Source organism: Dipodomys merriami, unplaced genomic scaffold, assembly GCF_024711535.1.
Source record: "Dipodomys merriami isolate MVZ:Mamm:240054 unplaced genomic scaffold, mDipMer1.0.p SCAF_17, whole genome shotgun sequence".
Lineage (NCBI taxonomy): Eukaryota > Metazoa > Chordata > Mammalia > Rodentia > Heteromyidae > Dipodomys > Dipodomys merriami.
Window position 1 is genome coordinate 11333792 of NW_027203048.1, and position 17756 is coordinate 11351547.

General features: G+C 50.0%; 1 protein-coding gene across 2 annotated transcripts in view; it reads left to right on the top strand.

Annotated features, from left to right (window-relative positions):
- Positions 1–4048: 4048 nt before the first annotated feature.
- Togaram2 (TOG array regulator of axonemal microtubules 2) overlaps positions 4049–17756 on the top strand; it is a 58073-nt gene continuing 44365 nt past the window's right edge. For both annotated transcript variants that reach the window (XM_070024993.1, XM_070024994.1), the window contains exons 1-3: positions 4049–4130; positions 15050–15188; positions 17055–17168. In XM_070024993.1, the coding sequence (XP_069881094.1) occupies positions 15161–15188; positions 17055–17168 (142 nt within the window). In that variant the 5' untranslated portion in view covers positions 4049–4130; positions 15050–15160. The remainder of the gene's footprint in view (positions 4131–15049; positions 15189–17054; positions 17169–17756) is intronic.

Consider the following 17756-nt stretch of genomic DNA (forward strand, 5'->3'; position numbering starts at 1 on the left):
AATACTGTACAGAGGGTTACAATTACATGGGCAAGATAATGAGTACATTTCTTATCAAGCAAGCATTGTAGCCTCCTCCTTTGTTTCCCCTTCCCATCTCTTCCTATCCTCCCCACCCCACCAAAGTTCGTTTTTGACATAACGACTTGTACATCTCATTGTTGCAATGGGTCCACCTGTATCCCTATTTAAATGATTTGTTTTTCCCCTTCCCCTCCACAAATTATAGCAACATCAAATACAGTGAAAGCAGGGGTTATACTGTGGGGGATGGACATACAAAGCAACAAAGAAATAATCTTATAAATGTGTTAGAAACAATTGCATGAAAGAAAAAAATTTGAATACATTTCTCTAACATCAACTTGTCTGACCTTTTTTGCTTGACTCAGACATACACTAGATATTGCAAATAAGGGAAACCATGGGACCTATGTTTCTTTGGGCCTGGCTTACTTCACTTACTATAATTTTTTCCAAGCCTTTCCATTTCCTAACAAATGGGGCAATGTCATTCTTTCTGATGGAGGCATAGAATTCCATTGTGTATGTATATCACATTTTCTTGATCCGTTCATCTACTGAGGGGCATCTGGGTTGGTTCCAGATCTTAGCTATGGTAAATAATGCTGCAATAAACATAGTTGTGCTGGTAGCTTTAGTGTGGTCTTGTTTGTGAACATTTGGGTAAATGCCCAAAAGTGGGATTGCTGAGTCATAGGGGAGCTCTATATGGAGTCTTTTGAGGAACCTCCATACTGCTTTCCAAAGTGGTTGAACAAGTTTACACTCCCACCAACAGTGCAGTAAGGTTCCCTTCTGTCCACATCCCCTCCAGCATCTGTTGTTATTAGAGTTCTTGATTTTTGCCATTCTAACTGGAGTGAGGTGGTATCTCAATGTTGTTTTGATTTGCATTTCTTTTATGGCTAGGGAGGTTGAGCATTTCTTCATGTGTTTATTGGCCATCCTTTTTTCCTCTTCAGAGAAGTTTCTCTTTACGTCTTTAGCGCACTTATTTATTGGGCAGTTGTTTCTTTGAAGATTTGTTGTTGGGGGATTTAATTTTTTGAGTTCCAGGTATATTTTAGATATGAGACCCTTGTCTGTTGTATGGCTAGTGAAGATCTTCTTTCAATCCGTGGGTTTTCTAATGATCTTGCTAACTATGTCCTTTGACATGCAGAAGCTCTGCAATTTCATGCAATCCCATTTGTCCAACCTTTCTTTGATTTTTTGTGCTTCTGGGTCTCTATTAAGAAAATTTCGGCCTGTGCCAACAAGACCTAGGGATATTTCTTAATTTCTAGTAATACAAGTGTTAGATTTTCTTTGTAGTCTCACAGAATCCCTGAGGCTCCATTCATTTCTTTCAGTCTATATACTCTGGTTCACATTGATTAATTAGAATGGTTCTGATTTGTAAGATTCACTTCTTTCCTCAGTTACTGTCATTCATATTGGGTTATTTCAATTTTATTGTTCAGTCTAACATTTGTGTTTGCTTCTTCATCTCTTCTGTTTCTTTGGTGAGATTTTTTATTTTTTAAGCATGTCCACAATTGTCCATTAAAGCATTTTGTGTGTGCTGCATGCTTAATGTCCTTGTTAGATAATCTCAACATGTATTTCCTTGGTGTTGCATGGTTGATTTTTTTTCTCATTCAACTTCAGATTTTACTTTTTCTTGCTATGATGAGTGATTTTCAGTTATATCCCAAATAATGTATATCCTATACTGTATTACAAAGCTCTAGATCCTCATCTATCCTTAGATTGCAAGGAGTTGCCCTATTTAGGGCAGGGCACAGGACCAGGTGGTGGTGGATGTGCAGTCCTTTGCAGAGCTCTGCTGAAGTGGGGCCCTCCCTCACACCACCATGCCTGGCTTCACTGCTTGAGTTCTGCCCTCCACTGGGTCCTGCTGGGTGAAGCCTTAAAAAAATGAAAGCACACATTCAGAATGTGCATGTACAACTATGTGTAACATAGCTTGATGTGCTTTTATGAACAGAAAATGTGGGAGCATTTTGAGACTTTTGTTCTGCCCACCCTCCCTTTTTATTTTTTATTTCTTTTTTTAGACAGAGTCTTCTACTATGTACCCCCTTCAGGCCTAGAACTTACTATATAGCCCAGACCATCCTCTGCTGTTTGATTTCTTCCTGCCTGATACATCTGCAATGTCCCCATTTCTAGACAAGGCCACAGGGCCAGGGATTGGAGGCCAGGGCCTCCCCATATGAGTTTGAGGAGCATCAATTCAGCTCTGTCAGGCCCTGTCTTGAAAGATGGGTAGGAGTTCACCCAGGTAGATGAGCATGAGTGTGTTTATGCCAGCTCCACCTGAGTACAGTTAGAGCTATGGAATATACACCTAGAGCATATAATCTTACCATGTACACTTTCAAATGGCCACACAGGTGCTGTGACCTGGCATCCTTGCCCCTTCCCAGCCCCCCTTGCTCCTGGGTTTTGTTCAGAGCCTCCTCCTGACTGTCATGGAGGCTCTTCCGAGGTGAGCCCATCAGGCTCAGAAAGAGCTTGAAGTACCCCCCGCCCCCAGCCACTTGAGGGGCTTGAACTCAGGGCCTGGGCTCTGTCCCTGAGCTTTTCTGCTTAAGGCTAGCATTCTACTAGTTTGAGCCACAGTGCTATTTCCAGTTTTCTGGTGGTTCGCTGGAGATAAGAGTCTCATGGACTTTCTTGCCTGGACTGGCTTTGAACCACGATTCTCAGATCTCAGCCTCCTGAGCAGTTAGGATTACAGGCGTGATCCACCAGTGCCCGGCTTATGAAGTATCTTTAAGAAAGAAGACAAATTAGGTATTGAAAATATTTTCTTTCCATTGATAAAAGAAATCACAACAGATTACTGGGGCCAAGGGGTTCCAGTTCTGAACAGGTTGGCCCAGGCACACATGGGTAGTTTCTCTCTCTTTCTCTGTCTCTGTGTCTCCAATGCCTGCCCTAGGACACCTGCAGGCAAGCAGGGGGAGCAGAACTGAGTAGGGGGGCAGAGCCGGGCTAGGTTTGAGGGCTTTCTTGGCTGTGTTGTAGGTGCCATGTGGTCTCCTTTCTTGGCTCTGGAGGGAGCAGAGGAGTTCAACGCACGGGCCTGCTTCCCAGGGGTGGGGAGGTCCTGCTTGCGCCCTCTGGTGGTGGACCTGGTGTCAGTCCTTACTGGCAGCCTCACTTTATGAAAGCTGTTTCTTCCAGGGCCTGAGAGGAGGTCTCATATGGTCCTCACTGGCCATCTTCAGGAGGAAGAAAGAGTCCAGGAAGGCCTTGTGTTTCCTGAGGGTGGCTCAGTGAAGGGCCTTTCACCTGCCTGCCAAATCAAGTCTTTGGTAAAGAACCTGGAAAAGTTCTTAGTCTTTGGGCGAGTGGCTCTTTGCAAGGCTGCATGATACAAGCTCCCATGCTGCGCTCCTTGGAGGGTAAGGGTTAGAAAGGGATAGGGCAAGGAAGAGGGGGCAGTGGCTGTTTAAGAGAGACAATGCCAACTGGGATTTCTGCCCAGGGGCCAGAGGAAGCACACATGGGCTTCTGGCTTTCACGTTTTCCAAAAGTTGGAAGTCAGTTTCAGTATTGTGCTCAGTAGAGGAGGGAACAGGCTGAGAAAGGTTAAGAACCAGCCGGAAGGAAATCAGAATTCCAGCCCCACTCAGCTTGCTGCCCAGGCCTGGCTGTCCCTTTGCTTCTAGAAGCAGCTTGTGAGCAGAGCTGCCCTGGGCCTGGAGGGTTCTAACCCCCAGCAACCCCTGCTCTGCTCCCTTCCCCCCTCCAGAGACAGGTGGGTCACCTGAGAGTGCCAGGTGCTCAGATGAGCCTCGGGAGGAGCGGGACTCAAGAGACCAGCCTCTGTGCTCCATCTCTGGCTCACGCGGGGAGCTGGGCCGCTTCTGTGGTTGCCATGCAGCTGTGTTTATTCAAGGAGAGTCTGGAGACAGCAGCAGCCTGCTTGCTGTGGGCGCCTGCCCGACACCTGCCTGCACAGAGGCCGCTGCCCAGGGCCGTGAGGCTGGGCCAGGCCAGGGAGGGTCCTGGGCTCCTTGGATCCATTGTCTTCAGAGAGACTCAGGACCTAGATTCGGCTGGTGACAGGGGTTTGGCCTCTGAACAGAGAGGTGAGGCCATGTGTGTGCCAAGCTGCCAGGAGGGAGCTGAGTGGGGAGGGCAGGTCTTCTGAAGTCCTTGGAGGGAAGGACAAAGACCAGATCTGGAGGAATGAGAGGAAAAGCGCCATGCGGTGCCATGCTGTATGCTGGTAGGAGGTCCCTGCCCCTCTGTGGCCTTCGTGGGTCAGCTTTACATGAGGGTGGACTTGCTTTCCTTTGATAGCTTCAAGCCAAGGAAAGAGGGGCTGCACTGGGCTGTGTCCTGCCCCAGGCCCCAGCCTTGCTCTGTTTGGGGGTGAATTCACCTGTGCCCTGGCTCTCTTGGGATGCTAGGAGGAGGCTGGGGGCGGGGGACATGCCGTGGGGAGCATGCTATGCTTGGGGTGGAGGCATCTGGCTACAGTGCAGGCCTTAGGGGGCTGTGCTCTGGATGTGAATTCTGATGCTGATCAGTAACATTCTTGCTGGCTATATGAGCGTGGGCTCTTTTAACCTATCGGTGCCTCAGTTTCCCCATCTCTAAAGCAGGGTGTGGAGACAGGAATGTGGTTGGTGTGTGAGCTGTGCATATGCAGAGTGGAAGTTCTGGCTTTGATGCTGTTTTGATCATAGTGAAGAATAGTGTGCTTCTTTCTGGAAATCTCGGGCCCTGAAACCATGGTTCTGCTGGTCGCTACTCTGAGATGAAGCCCACATGGCCTGTGCACCTGGAAGGTCTGATTCTTCCTTGGCAGTGCTGAGAGCACATCAGAGTTGTGATCCATCAGGGTGGATCCTAGAACACACCCTCATAGACTTGTCCTTGTCATGGCCATCTCCCTTCTGTTAGCGTTCATCATGCTGCAAATCCTTCCTTGCACGTCTGTATGTATTTCTAAGTACTCAGGAGATGTTTGCCTGCTCTTGAGGGTTCTGGAAACGGTCATCCGCAGTCATCTTCCACTAAAACTTATGCCATGGTCATCCATGATGTGGAGTAGGCTTGTTTGTTTTCATTGCTGTGTACTAGTCCACAGCGGGAGTCCTCCCTGGCATGATTCCCAGTCCCCTGCTGGTGGACGTTTGGGTTGGCCTCCATCCACAGAACTGCTCTGACCATTCTTATGTGTCTGTCCTGGATCATGTGCAAACTTTCTCCAGAGTAGATGCCCAGGAGCAGAGCTGTCCAGGATGTGGGCAGCTTGAAACTTTATTAAGTCAAGCGCAGGCCTGGGAGGGGCCTGTGTGTGCAGCGTGAGCGCTCCCAACGCTCTGTGCTGCTGTCAGCACTGGTGTCTGCCTCCTTGACTCATGTTAACCTTGGCAGAGTAGGGGTCATATCTCAGTGTCTGCATTCCTTTGGTGGCCAGGAGACTGGGCACCCTTTCCCCTACTTTTCCCACTTTTTTTTTCACCCTGTGATTCTCCCTTTCCTCTGCTCTTTGCTCTGTCCATTGTGCTCAGACTTTGAAGCATCCATTTTTCTCTCTGTTTTTTTCTGTCCCTCTCTTCCCTTCTTGGAGGAACTATGGTTCCTTCACCTTTGACCTTTAGGCTTTGTCTGGAGATCTGAGGTTTCTACTTCATTGCAAAAGCTTGCACGCCCCCCCAACCGCTCCCCCCCCCCCCCCGCACTGATTACCTTCTCTCCTGGGCCTTGGGTTTGCCTTCAGTAAAACTGAACAGAAGCCTAGAGCTAGTGGCTCACACCTGTCATCCTAGCTACTCAGGAGGCTGAGACCTGAGGACTGCAGTTCAAAGCCAGCCCAGACAGGAAAGTCCATGAGATTCTTCAATGAACCAGTAAGAAGCTGAAAGCAAAACTGTGGTTCAAGTGGTAGAGTGCCAGCCTTGAGTGGAAAAAGCTGGACAACAACCAGGGCCTAAGTTCAAGTCCCAGTACTGGCACGAGTATGTGCACACACACACACACACATGCACACACACACACATGCACACACACGTGCACACACACACGTGCACGCACACACACATGCACACACACACACATGCACACACACACACATGCACACACACATACACCCCTCTCCAAAACAATGTAACATAAAACTGTGGCTCTCCAGGGAAGGCACCTCAGCATCACAGATAAAACCCTGCAGAGGCACATGCCCAGCCCTGCTCTTCTTCCAGGAGCCTCGTTCCCATGTGTCTCTGGGAGATGGTCAGGGCTAGCGTCTAGAGTCCCTGGGCTTCTTGCTGGAGCACTGTCCTGGAATGTGACAGACATTATGTTTTGATGGTAGAGTCGTGGTCATAACAACTTGTCTTATTATTCCTCAGCCCCGTTGGGCCCCCTAGATACCTGTTCACAGACCCCGGGTGAGGAATCCAGCCTGGCCACTGGGTAGGGTTTGAGGCCCTGCCCTGGTGAGATTGCTCTGGGAGGCTTTGGTGGGGAAGGAAGTCTTCCTAGCCAACACTGCCGAGGCCTGGCCATCTATCTGGTGGCCAGTGTGAGGTTTGGAGAGGATGTGCCCATGCTAGGTCCTGGCTCCCGTTGGCCTTGGCTTTGGGTGTGGACTGAATGCTTGGGTTGCCCCCAAGTTCACACAGAGGCTCTAACCCCCAGCAAACTGGTGCTAAGAGGTGCTAAGAGGAGATCATTAGGGTTAGAAGTCATGAGGATAGAGTCTCTGAGATGGGATTAGTGCCCAGGAGAAGAGACCAGAGTGCTCCCCCCATCCTTCTCACCGCCCCCCTCCCCACCATGTAGAGACACAGTGAGCAGACAACCCTTTCCAGCTCCACAAGAGAACCCTTGCTAGGACCAGAGCCATCTGGCACCTTGGACTTCAACCTTAAGCACTATGAGAAATCAATGTCTGTAGTGGAAGCCACCCAGCCTGCGGCGTTTTGTTATCGCAGCTGAGCAGACCCACACCGTGCAGGCTGTAACCCGCATCTTAACGAAGCCTTGCTCTCAAGCAGGGGACTTACTGTCCTCCTAGTCTGACCCAACCTGAACTTTAGAAGCAGGAGCAGTAGGCACAGGAAACTTTTTTCAATTAGTAGCAGCCCCTTTGATGAATATCTCATTTACACTTGCATTATCATGATGCACAAAAGTAGGGATTTGAGATTTTGACAATTTACATATATGATGAGTCTTTTGTCATAGGACCACAGCTCACTCGTACGACTAGTTTGTGAATTAGAAAAACAGGCTGCTTTGTTGGGATAGTTCTGTTCTTTATAAAAAACAGTGACATCTGTAGCGCACATGTTATCCCTTTAATTATGATGTTCTTGTCAGTGTTCAACCGCACGAGCTGACGTGGTCACTGGTCTGTCACTCATCTTTATTTCCTTTATGTATGGGCTTTCCCATATCATCCCCTCCTCCTCCATCTCCTTCTCCTCTGCCTCCTCCTCCTCCTTCACTGATGCTAGGGATGGAACCCAGGCCTCGTGCAAACTAGGTAAGCAACTACTGACCTACTTCCCCAGCCCTATCCCATGCATTTTTTTAAAAAATTACTTTTTTGGTCAGTTCCAGGAACTTATACTCTCATTTGGCTTGCTTATTCACAGCTGGTGTTCTACTGCTTAAACCATGCCATTGGGCTGCTTTTTTTGCTGGGTAATTACAGATGGAGTCTAGCAAATTTTTCTGCCCAAGCTGGCTTTGATCTCAGCCTCCTGAGTAGCTAAGATTACAGGCATGAGTAACTGGCACCTGGCTCCTCTATGTTCTGTGAAAATCACTGGATACTCAGGGTTACCTGGGAGGGTGGGTGGGGGCTTGTTTGAATGTTGCGATCATATGCACACACACACACACACACACACACACACACACACACACACACACACACATCTCTCTTCTTCCTCTTCCTATTTCATCCTCCTCCACTTTTTTTAAAAATAAGTTTTTTATTGTGAAAATACAGTACAGAGGGGTTACAGTTACATGAACAAGGTAATGAGTACATTTCTTATCAAGCTTTGTTGCCTCCTCCTTTGTTTTGCCCCTACCTCCCATCCCTTCCCTCCCACCTCCACAACTACATTCCCCTCCCCCCCCGCCTAAATTGTGAAGTTCGTTTTTCGACATAGTGTCTTGTACATCTCATTGTTGCAATGAGTCCACCTGTATCCCTATTTAAATAATTTGTTTTTTCCCTTGCACTCCCCAAATTATACCAACATCAAAAACAGTGAAAACAGGAGTTATACTATGGGAGAGGGACATGCAAAGCAACAAAAAAAATCATGTGGTACCTTATTAAAAATGTTAGAAACAATAGCAAGAAAGAAACACTTGTGTCCTTATCTTGGTGTTCATTTTGCTTAACATCATCTTATCTGACCATTTCTGCTTGTCTCTGACATATACTAGTTATTGCAAATAAGGGGAACCATGGGACCTATGTTTCTTTGGGCCTGGCTTACTTCACTTAATATAATTTTTTCCAAGTCTTTCCATTTCCTAACCAATGGGGCAATGACATTCTTTTTGGTGGAGGCATAGAATTCCATTGTGTATATATACCACATTTTCTTGATCCATTCATCTACTGAGGGGCATCTGGGTTGGTTCCATATCTTAGCTATGGTAAATAATGCTGCATCCTCCTCCACTTTCTGAACACACTCTGCAGGCTGCCTTCCTTGGTTGTGTTGGTGTAAAAGCAGTTGGTAGGGGGTTTGAACCTGGCTGCTTAGGACTCTTGGCCACTTGCTCCATTCTGTCCTGGAAGTTCTTGAAGACTCTGATCTCTTGTTTTTTTTTGGGGGGGGGTCCGGTCGTGGGGTCTGAACTCTGGGCCTGGGCGCTGTCCCTCAGCTCTTCAGCTCAAGGCTAGCGCTCTACCACTTGAGCCACAGCGCCACTTCCGGCTTTTTTCTTTTTGCTTATGTGGTGCTGAGGAATGGAACCCAGGGCCTCATGCATACAAGGCAAGTGCTCTACCACTGAGCCACCTTCCCAGCCCATGTTCTCTGTTATTTTGTTGGTCAGTTGTGGGGCTTGAACTCAGAGCCTAGGCACTGTCCTTGAGCTTTTTCACTCAAGGCTAGCGCTCTACCACTTTGAGACACAGCTCTACTTCCTGTTTTCTGGTGGTTGATTGGAGATAAGAGTATCAAGAATGTTTGTGCCGAGGCTGGCTTTAAACTACATTCCTCAGATCTCAGCTTCCTGAATAGCTAGGATTACAGGCATGAACCATTGGCACCTGACCTCTCTGTTCTCTTAAGAAGGGCATTTTTGGAGTGGTTCCCAGCAAATGGCCTTAGACCTCTTGCTCATAGTGTCCTTTCCCAGCCTGCCCCCTGCCTCCTCACCACAGGAAGCCTAAGAAATGAAAGGCCATGAGGTACCCCTCCATTTTGCCACCCCACCTCAGCCAGGCAGTGCAGCTTTCTGCTGCCCCAAGACTTCCCCAAATGGAGAAAAAGTTCCTAACCAATGACATTGACAGCCACCGTGCATTGAATACACACAAGGCCCAGACTCGGTGAGAGATGCCTTGCACACTTTCTGGATGCTCTTACTAACCCTTGAGGCAGATGTTCTTTCCACCTTGAAGTTGAATGGAGGCTGGGGCCACATGGCTGGCAGTTGGTGACATTTAATCCATGCCTGTTAAATCCTGAATGCATGCTTGGAGCACCGCATACTGCCACCTCTGCAAGCAGGGCCACCAGCCCTGACCCTTCTACTTAGCTCTGTGGCCTTGAGCTGGTTCCCCAACCCCTCTGGGCCTCCACCATGTTATTTATAAAATGAGAGCTGTAACACTTACATCCTCGCTGTATTTGTACAGTGCAATGGCGAGACATTTGGAGCAGTGCCTGGCACAGAGCAAGCAACGTGGGTCTGAGAAATGTGTATTTCCTTGCTTGAGTTTCTTCTGTAAACGTGGGCCTCCACTTCAGATTTATTCATTTGTTCATGCTCCCAGTGTTGATTGAGTGCTAACTCTGCACCAGGCACTATAGTTGGTGCTTGGCCTGTGTTTCTTTATTCCACAGGACGTTAGGTGCTCTGTGCCTCATATTGTCTGGGGACAGCAGTGTCGGCCCCACCTGATCTTGAGATGGAGACAGATGGTATCTGTAGTCAGTGGGGTAGCCCAGAGCTAGTGGCAGAGCTCAGTCACAGATGGAGCTGGGAGTCTGAGTAAATGGGGGCCTGGGGCATCCCTACCAAATTCTAGTGGGTATGGGCACCGATCTCCTAAGAAGGGGTCGAAAGGGCTCTTGGGACCCCAGCTCTGGGAGGGGCTGAGTGTTCAAGGACCTGAGGGGAATCGGCCTGCCCTCAAGCTGCCAATGATAGAGACATCTAGTGGACAGAATCGAATCCTTCTCTCCCTCCCTCTCTCTCCTCTCTTTCCCTTTCTTTTTTTCCTTTCCTTCTTCTCTCCCTTCCTTCTTTACTTCTTCCCCTCCCTCCTCCCTACTTCTTTCTTTCTTTCTTTCTTTCTTTCTTTCTTTCTTTCTTTCTTTTTCTCTTTCTTTTCCTTCCTTCCTTCCTTCCTTCCTTCCTTCCTTCCTTCCTTCCTTCCTTTCTTTCTTTTTCTTTTTCTCTTTCTCTCTCTTTCTTTTTCTCTCTTTCTCTTCTCTTTCTTTCTTTCTTTCCTTCCTTCTTCCCTCCCACTCCCTCTCTTTTCTTCCCCCTTCTTTCTCTCCCCCCCTGCCTTCCTTCCTTCCTTGCTTCCTTCCTTCCTTGCTTCCTTCCTTCCTTCCTTCCTTCCTTCCTTCCTCCCTCCCTCCCTCCCTCTCTCCCTCCTTCCCCCTCTCTCTTTCTTTCTTTGTCTTTCTTCCCTCCTTTCCTCCCTCCCTCCTTCCTGTTCTACCTTCTTTCCTTTTTTTCTTCAGAACAAGTCTTGTAAAACTAGTCCAGGAACTTGCTGCTGGCGAGCCCTCCTCTCGAGCTCAGCAGGCCTCCCTTCCAGGTTACTGGCTGGGCCGAGGCTTCTGGCATGTCTCTTCCCTACTTCTCTTTTCTCCCTCGTGGCTTCCCCAGGCTGGCACCTCCCTGGCCTTGCCTGGGACCCAGTTCCACCCTCCCATATTCAGTCCCTTCTGGCTCTTTTTCTCTTGTGAGTGTACTCTAGTACTTCCTACTCTTAAAGAAGCAGAAACTAAATGAACAAAGCACCAAGCACCACAACTCCACCTATCCTTTCTTCCTGTTTGGTAGTACCCCATGTCTCATCTGCCTTTCTCATTTAAATTTCCATAGAGTTTGTCAGGTACTACAGTTTGTGCTTCTGCTGCTTCTTTATCCCATAGGATGTGATGATAAACCTCAGGGACTTCCATTTCCTCCTCCTTCCCCTCTTCTGACAGTGTCTCTTCATGAAGTCCAGGTTGGGCTCAACGTCTATACTCCTGTCTGCTTTAGGTGTGCTGGGATTACAGGTGTGTACGCTCATGCCCAGTCTGTGTCCACTTGCTGACCTTCTATGTGCTCCCCAGCCATAGCTCTCTTCCGTCCCAGGATGCACACAGATTGCTTGCACTGATCCTTTGGACTGTTTCCTGATGGTCATGTGAAGTGGGCTTCGCTGCTCCCTTCCCTCTTCCCTTCACCTCTTTGCTGAGTTGACCCTGGTAACCCCTCTCCACTCAGTTGGCCCTTGGCCTTGTTCTTCACCCCCCACAGCTTCCATTCCTCTGCCTGTCTTGGCCCATGTCCGTGGGTCCCTGCGTGCTTGTCTTTGAGTGTAGCATGTCGCCTGGGGACGAGGGCTTTCCCTGGAGGCCTATGGCTGGGCTGTCTCCTGGCAGAGATGGCGGGAGGGGCAGGGAATGTACGATGAAGAGGCTGTTCCCCACCTTTAGGAAGAAAGAACGGGGCACAGGTAGGAGTCCTCCATCGAGTCTGCACTCAGCCTAGAATGTGCAGCACATCTTACTTCACTTGTGTTTTTTCTGAGTCATGTGAGGAGCTCGGGCTCAGGGGCTTTCAACTTTCAGTGTTTAGATTGTGTCCAACCCTCTGTTTCCCCAGGCTGTCCTGCCAGGGTCCCCTTTGGGGGGTCTACAAGAGCCACAGGTGGGACTACAATGTCATGCGTCTCCACTGCAGTGGAACAAGCCAGCCGATGGGATGTTCCCGGGCCTCTGGCCACACCCCAGGCAGGGGTGATCGCTCTTTTGTGCCTGCGTGCAGACCACATCCTTTCCCAGTTCCTGCCCTTTGAGACCCTGTGTCCTTCTAGGCCCAGGAAAGAGGCTGCCCTCAGTGTGGCATCTCCAAGGACCCTAGTCAGATAGTCTGCCAGCTCCTGTGTGCCAACTCTTGAGCAGAAGTACTTGGCCAGCCTGTGTGGCAGCTGAGCTTTCTTCTTCCTGCCTGTGTGACAGTGAGCACTCAGGTAGGGACACACACTCACAGTGAGACCTGGAGGCCCGCAGAGGGATTATTGGAGCCTCCCTGTGGAGAGGGGGCGTGGTCTGTCCCGCAGGAGTGGAGGGCTGGCGCAGAGGGGGCGTGGTCTGTCCCGCAGGAGTGGAGGGCTGGCGGAGAGGGGGCAGGGTCTGTCCCGCAGGAGTGGAGGGCGGGGTGAGGAGTCAGCCTGTGCCCTCCCCCTGCCTTCCTGCCGCAGGGATGGCAGCTGTGTGCTCTTCTTTGCACAGCTCCCTCCAGAGCAAGGAGCAAGGTGGGTTCTGAGCTGTGATTGGCTCCTGTGGGCTGTGCGAGGGACCGGAGTGGCTGGATTTTTGACCTCAGGGCTGACACTCCAGTGGGCCGGTCCTCGCTTTGTTTCCCTCATGCCACCTGGCTTCATTCCTGTGGTGCGGTCACCATGGAAGCTCTGTAGCCATAGACCACAGTCACTCTTCTCCCTCCACCGAAGTCCCTGAGTGGGAAACTGAGGGGGACAGTGGAGGTGTCAGCCACTTGGGATGGTGTGGAACATGGAGAAGTGCGGACCAAATCCTGATTACCAGAGTCAGCAGTGGGTTTCGGCTCTTGGGGCCAGGGCTGACTAGTCCCGCAGGGGAGTCACACCTCCGTGCCCTGAGCAGCACCAGGCACCACAGACCTCAGTGACTGGAGCCTGGGGTTCAATAGCATGCTGAGAAATGTCCACAGAGCCCAGAGCTCTGTCCACAGGGGCTGGAATTCCTGATTCTGATGGTCATAGTTGGAACATGGATCCTGACTGGTTATCCTGGGGTGGGGGTGTGTGTGGGGGATATTACGTGTGCTGGTTCTGGGATTTGAACTCAGGGCCTCAACACTTTTGTTTAGCATTTGTACTGTATCACTTGAGCCATGCATCTGTCTGTAGCTTTTTGCTGGTTAATTGGAGGTAAGAGTCTCATAGATTTTTCTTCCTGGGCTGGCTTCAACCCCAAATCTTCAGATCTCAGCTTCCTGAGCATCTGGGATTATAGGCATGAGCCACCAGGGCCCATTTTAAATCCCTACCCCACCTTTTTAAATGTAGGATCTTACTCTTAGGTTGACCTAGTACTTACAATCCTCTGCCTCAGCCCTTCGACCACAGGCATGTGCCACTAGGGACTAGCTCAATCAAAATTTCCTTATTCCTGTAGTCACTCGACAGGGAATCACCCAAGGAAAGCTCTCTTTGGACAAAGAGCCAAGACACTTGAGGTACTAAGCAGGGAGATAGCCAGGCCTGCCCTGGGCCAGGCAGAGCTGACCTAGGGTAGAGATGGGCCCATCAGCTAGCTGAGAAGCAACCTGTTGGGCCAGAGGGTTGCTAAGTGCTGTTCTGCCCTGTGGGGCTAGGGAGGAGCCTGTGGCAGGCTGGTTTCTAGGCAGAAGGCAGATTTCTCAGTTCCTGAGCTGGGATTTGTTGCTCCACAAAGAAGTTGGCACATAGTCAGGTCCTGTTCCCAGATGATGTCTGGAGAGCACTTTCTCTCTGGAGTAGAAAGTGGGAGATAGGGTCTCAGGTTACCCTGATTACTTTGCTTACTGCTGGCTAGCTCTGTGGTCTACCTCCTTGACCTGCCATCCTTATTTCAGCAAGGAATTAATAGCATCCCAGAGCCTGCAGAGAGATCTGGGTCACAGGGAAAGTGAAGTTAGGTCAAGGGCCAGAGCCAATGGCTGAGCCTGAAGGTTTAAGTGAGCAGGGGAAAAGGCTTAGTTAGCTACAGGACAGTGAGGTGGCCCCGAGGGAATGCAGCATCTGTGCAGCTGGCAGAGGAAGATAGAAAACAGTGGAAAGTAGTGTCAATTTTACCTCCCCTGAGACCCTAAACTTGCAGTGACAGGATGACAGAGTGATTGGTTATTTTAATTGTGTTCATCCTAGGGCTTGAACTCAGGGCCTGGGTGCTGTCCCTGAGCTCTTTTGCTCAAAGCTAGTGCTCTTCTACTTTGAGCCACGGTGCCATTTCCCATTTTCTGGTGGTTAATTGGAGATAAGAGTCTCACAGACATTCCTGCAGGGGTAAGCTTTAAATCATGATCCTCAGATCTCAGCCTCCTGAGTAGCGAGGATTACAGGTGTGAGCCACCAGCACCTAGTGATGATTGACTTTTGATGACACTCTTCATAATGGACTCTTCTCTGGAAGTCCAGTAGTCTTTGGGCATGGAAGTATCTGCAAGTCTGAAGGTCAGAAAAAGACACCTGGACCACTTGAATCCAGTGGTAGATGTGCTCACTACAGGCAGGCTTTTGTCTGTGGTGGATGGTTGGGAAGTGATTTAAAGAGTTCATTTCAAACCCAGTGCTGGTGGCTCACAGTTGTAATCCTAGCTACTCAGGAGATTGAGATCTGAGGACCGTGGTTTGAAGACAACCCAGCAAAAAAGTCTGTAAGACTCTTATCTCCATTTAACCACCAAGCAGCAGAAACTGGAAGTGTGGTATCAGTCTTGAGCATAAAAAGTGAAGGGATGTCACTCAGGCCCTGAGTTCAAGTCTTAGTACTGGTAAAAATAAAATAAAAATAAAAAGGGTTAATGTCTTGTTCTATCACCACAGGTCCCTGGATGTCACAGGTCAGCACCCTCTGGACCCCTGCGGCCTTCACTCACAGCCTGGGAGTAGCTGTTACCTCTAGACCACCTCGCAGCCACCTTCTCCAGTGGGGTCATGGGCACTCGTGATGGTGTCCCTCCAGGTGAGGACATAGATGGTCATCTTCCTTGAATACTTCGGCTTCCTTGGCATGCTCTGCCCAAGAGAAGTAGCTGGGTGGTCTCCATGTGTTGATGCTGGTCCTCTCTGCTCACTGGCTTGGCTGGCTGGCAGATCCCTGGCCCACCACCTGAGTTTTACCTCCACCTGAGCTTCTCCTCTCCTCTTGGAGGAAGGTGGGCGGGCTGCTGGAGGAGCCGGTACTATAAACAGCAGTGATCAAGAGCCTTGATTTCCGCTGGAGATGAGGGGATCTGTCCTCGCTCAGATGTGCTGCTCATTGGGGGCAGCGCTGCTTAACCCTGGAGGGGGCCAGGTGATTTCTGGAAGGATGTCAGAGAACCGGGAATGGCTGATCTTTGATAATTATGGTGAGGCCTGGCTGCTCTGTTTTGTTGATGTGGGAACTGAGGTCTAGAGAGGTTAGCTTCTTTCCTCAAGTTCTCACAGTGACAGAACTAAGATCATAGACTCCTGGGAGCTGATCTCAGGGCCCTCCAGCTAGAGGGATGGGGGCTGTTCCTGCCTGAGTAGGGGCTTTGATGGGTGGTAGATTAGGAGCCCATGGATGGTCCTAAGACAAGCTTGGGAAGGGCTGAGCTATGAGGATACAGCACTAACATTTGCCAAATGCCTACTGAGTAGCAAGTAACTCAAGGTAGGGCAGAGGGTGAGAGGCTGGGGAAGAGTGACAGGTGGAGGACTGCTTGGGGCTGGTGGATACAGGAAAGCTTCCTTCCTTCCTTCCTTCCTTCCTTCCTTCCTTCCTTCCTTCCTTCCTTCCTTCCTTCCTTCCTTCCTTCTTTCCTTCCTTCCTTCCTTCTCTAATTTTTATTTGTTCTTATATTTTATCATATATATTCTTCCATTCATTTATTTTTGGAGTTACTGGGGTTAGCCTCATACTCTCTGGCAAATGTTCTACTTCCTGAGCCACACCCCCAGCCCTTTTTGCTTTGTTTTTCAGATAGGGTCTTAATTTGTGCTTGATTATGATTCTCCTACCTCTGCCTCCTGACTAGCTGGGATTCTAGGTATGAACTACCACACTAGACCAGGAGAAGGCTTCCTAAAGGACCAAATTTATTAGTTGAGCTTCTTTCTCCTCTTTTCCAGGCTCCTGCTCTGGTCTCAGTTCCACAGTCTCCCTCTCTGGGAAGCCTTCCCAGTCCCCTGTCACTGGCCAAGGCTCATAGCCGAAGGCTGTCACTGATTGTTTCTCATTGCCATTTACCACTGGACTTCCAGTCTCCTTGAGAGTTGGGTCTGCCTGGCTCCCAGTCTGTGGCTGGACTTGGAGGCCAGAGCCCCTCCCCAGAGCAGGGGCTAATGGAGTGTGAGGTGGTAAAGGATACCATCTGCTGATTCAGGAGACTTGGAGGGAAGACAGATGCTTGAGGACTTCCAAAAGGAGGGCTGGGTAGCCAGGAAAGAAGATAGTCTGCAGTTAGGGCTGTAGAGCTTTGCTGTTTAGGGGGCTACTGCAGTGGGTGGCTGGGAGGAAGTGTCCCCTGAAAGCAGTGAGTGCGAGATATGCAACAGAGACTGTGCTGCATTCAATCACATCTGCACCGATGGATGAGGAAGGAGGGGAGCTCATGAAGGAGACTGACACAATGTGGGGGCTGACACAAAGCCAGGAGGGAGGAATCAGACAGGCAGGCAGAGGGTGAGGAGGGAGAAGGTGCTGGCTGAGAGGCTAGAGTCAGCAGGGTTGGTTGGTAGAAGTCAGTGGACATGGCCTGTTGGTAGACCAGGCTCTGGTATGGGGGCTGGGCCAGGCTCTCTGAGCCCTAGTCCTGGCTTTAGGGAACTCTAAAACACGGATCCCCTGTGCTTCTGTCCCCAGCCAAGGTTCTGGCTCCAGTGGCCGTGTACTGCGGGAGTGTCCCCCGGACCAGTGCTGGGCCCCGAGTTCCCCCACCTGCAAACATCAACTCCAGCCTGCCGGCTTATGGTGAAGGTAAAATGGGAGGACCCAGCCTGGTGACTGAGCCACACCAAATAGCCAGGGAAGCCCTGGGGGCCTCTCTGAAGACGAGGAGGAGCTTCCTTGGCAGCTGACCACAGGGCAGAGCCGGAGCCCAGCCTGGAGGGGGAGATGAGGGTGTGTGGATGTGTGGGCATTCTCAAGTTACCGCAGGTGTTGCTTTCACAGAGGTCCCTGCTTAAAACTCAGTTATTCTGCTTTGTGCCTCAGGGGAGCTGTACAAAGGGACAGCCCAGACATAGGCTTCCAGCATTGCCCGGCTCTCCTGGGAACCTGGAGGGAGCCCCACATGCCCCGGCTAGGCCAGGCCTGTGCCTGGGGATCCAGGAGGGAACTGGCTATGGGGTGGGTACTAAGGAGGCATTGCCAGCACAGCAGTACCTCAGTGCGTCTTCTTTCTGGGTGCCAGTGGCAGGCGGTCCTTTGCCATTGCAAAGAAACAGGAGCCATAGCTGTAAATCCACTGACTACATGGTCTCAGAGTCATGTAGAGGCCGATTTCTTTAAATTAATTTTTAAAATTTTTTATTTTTTTGTCAGTTGTGAGGCTTGAACTTGGGG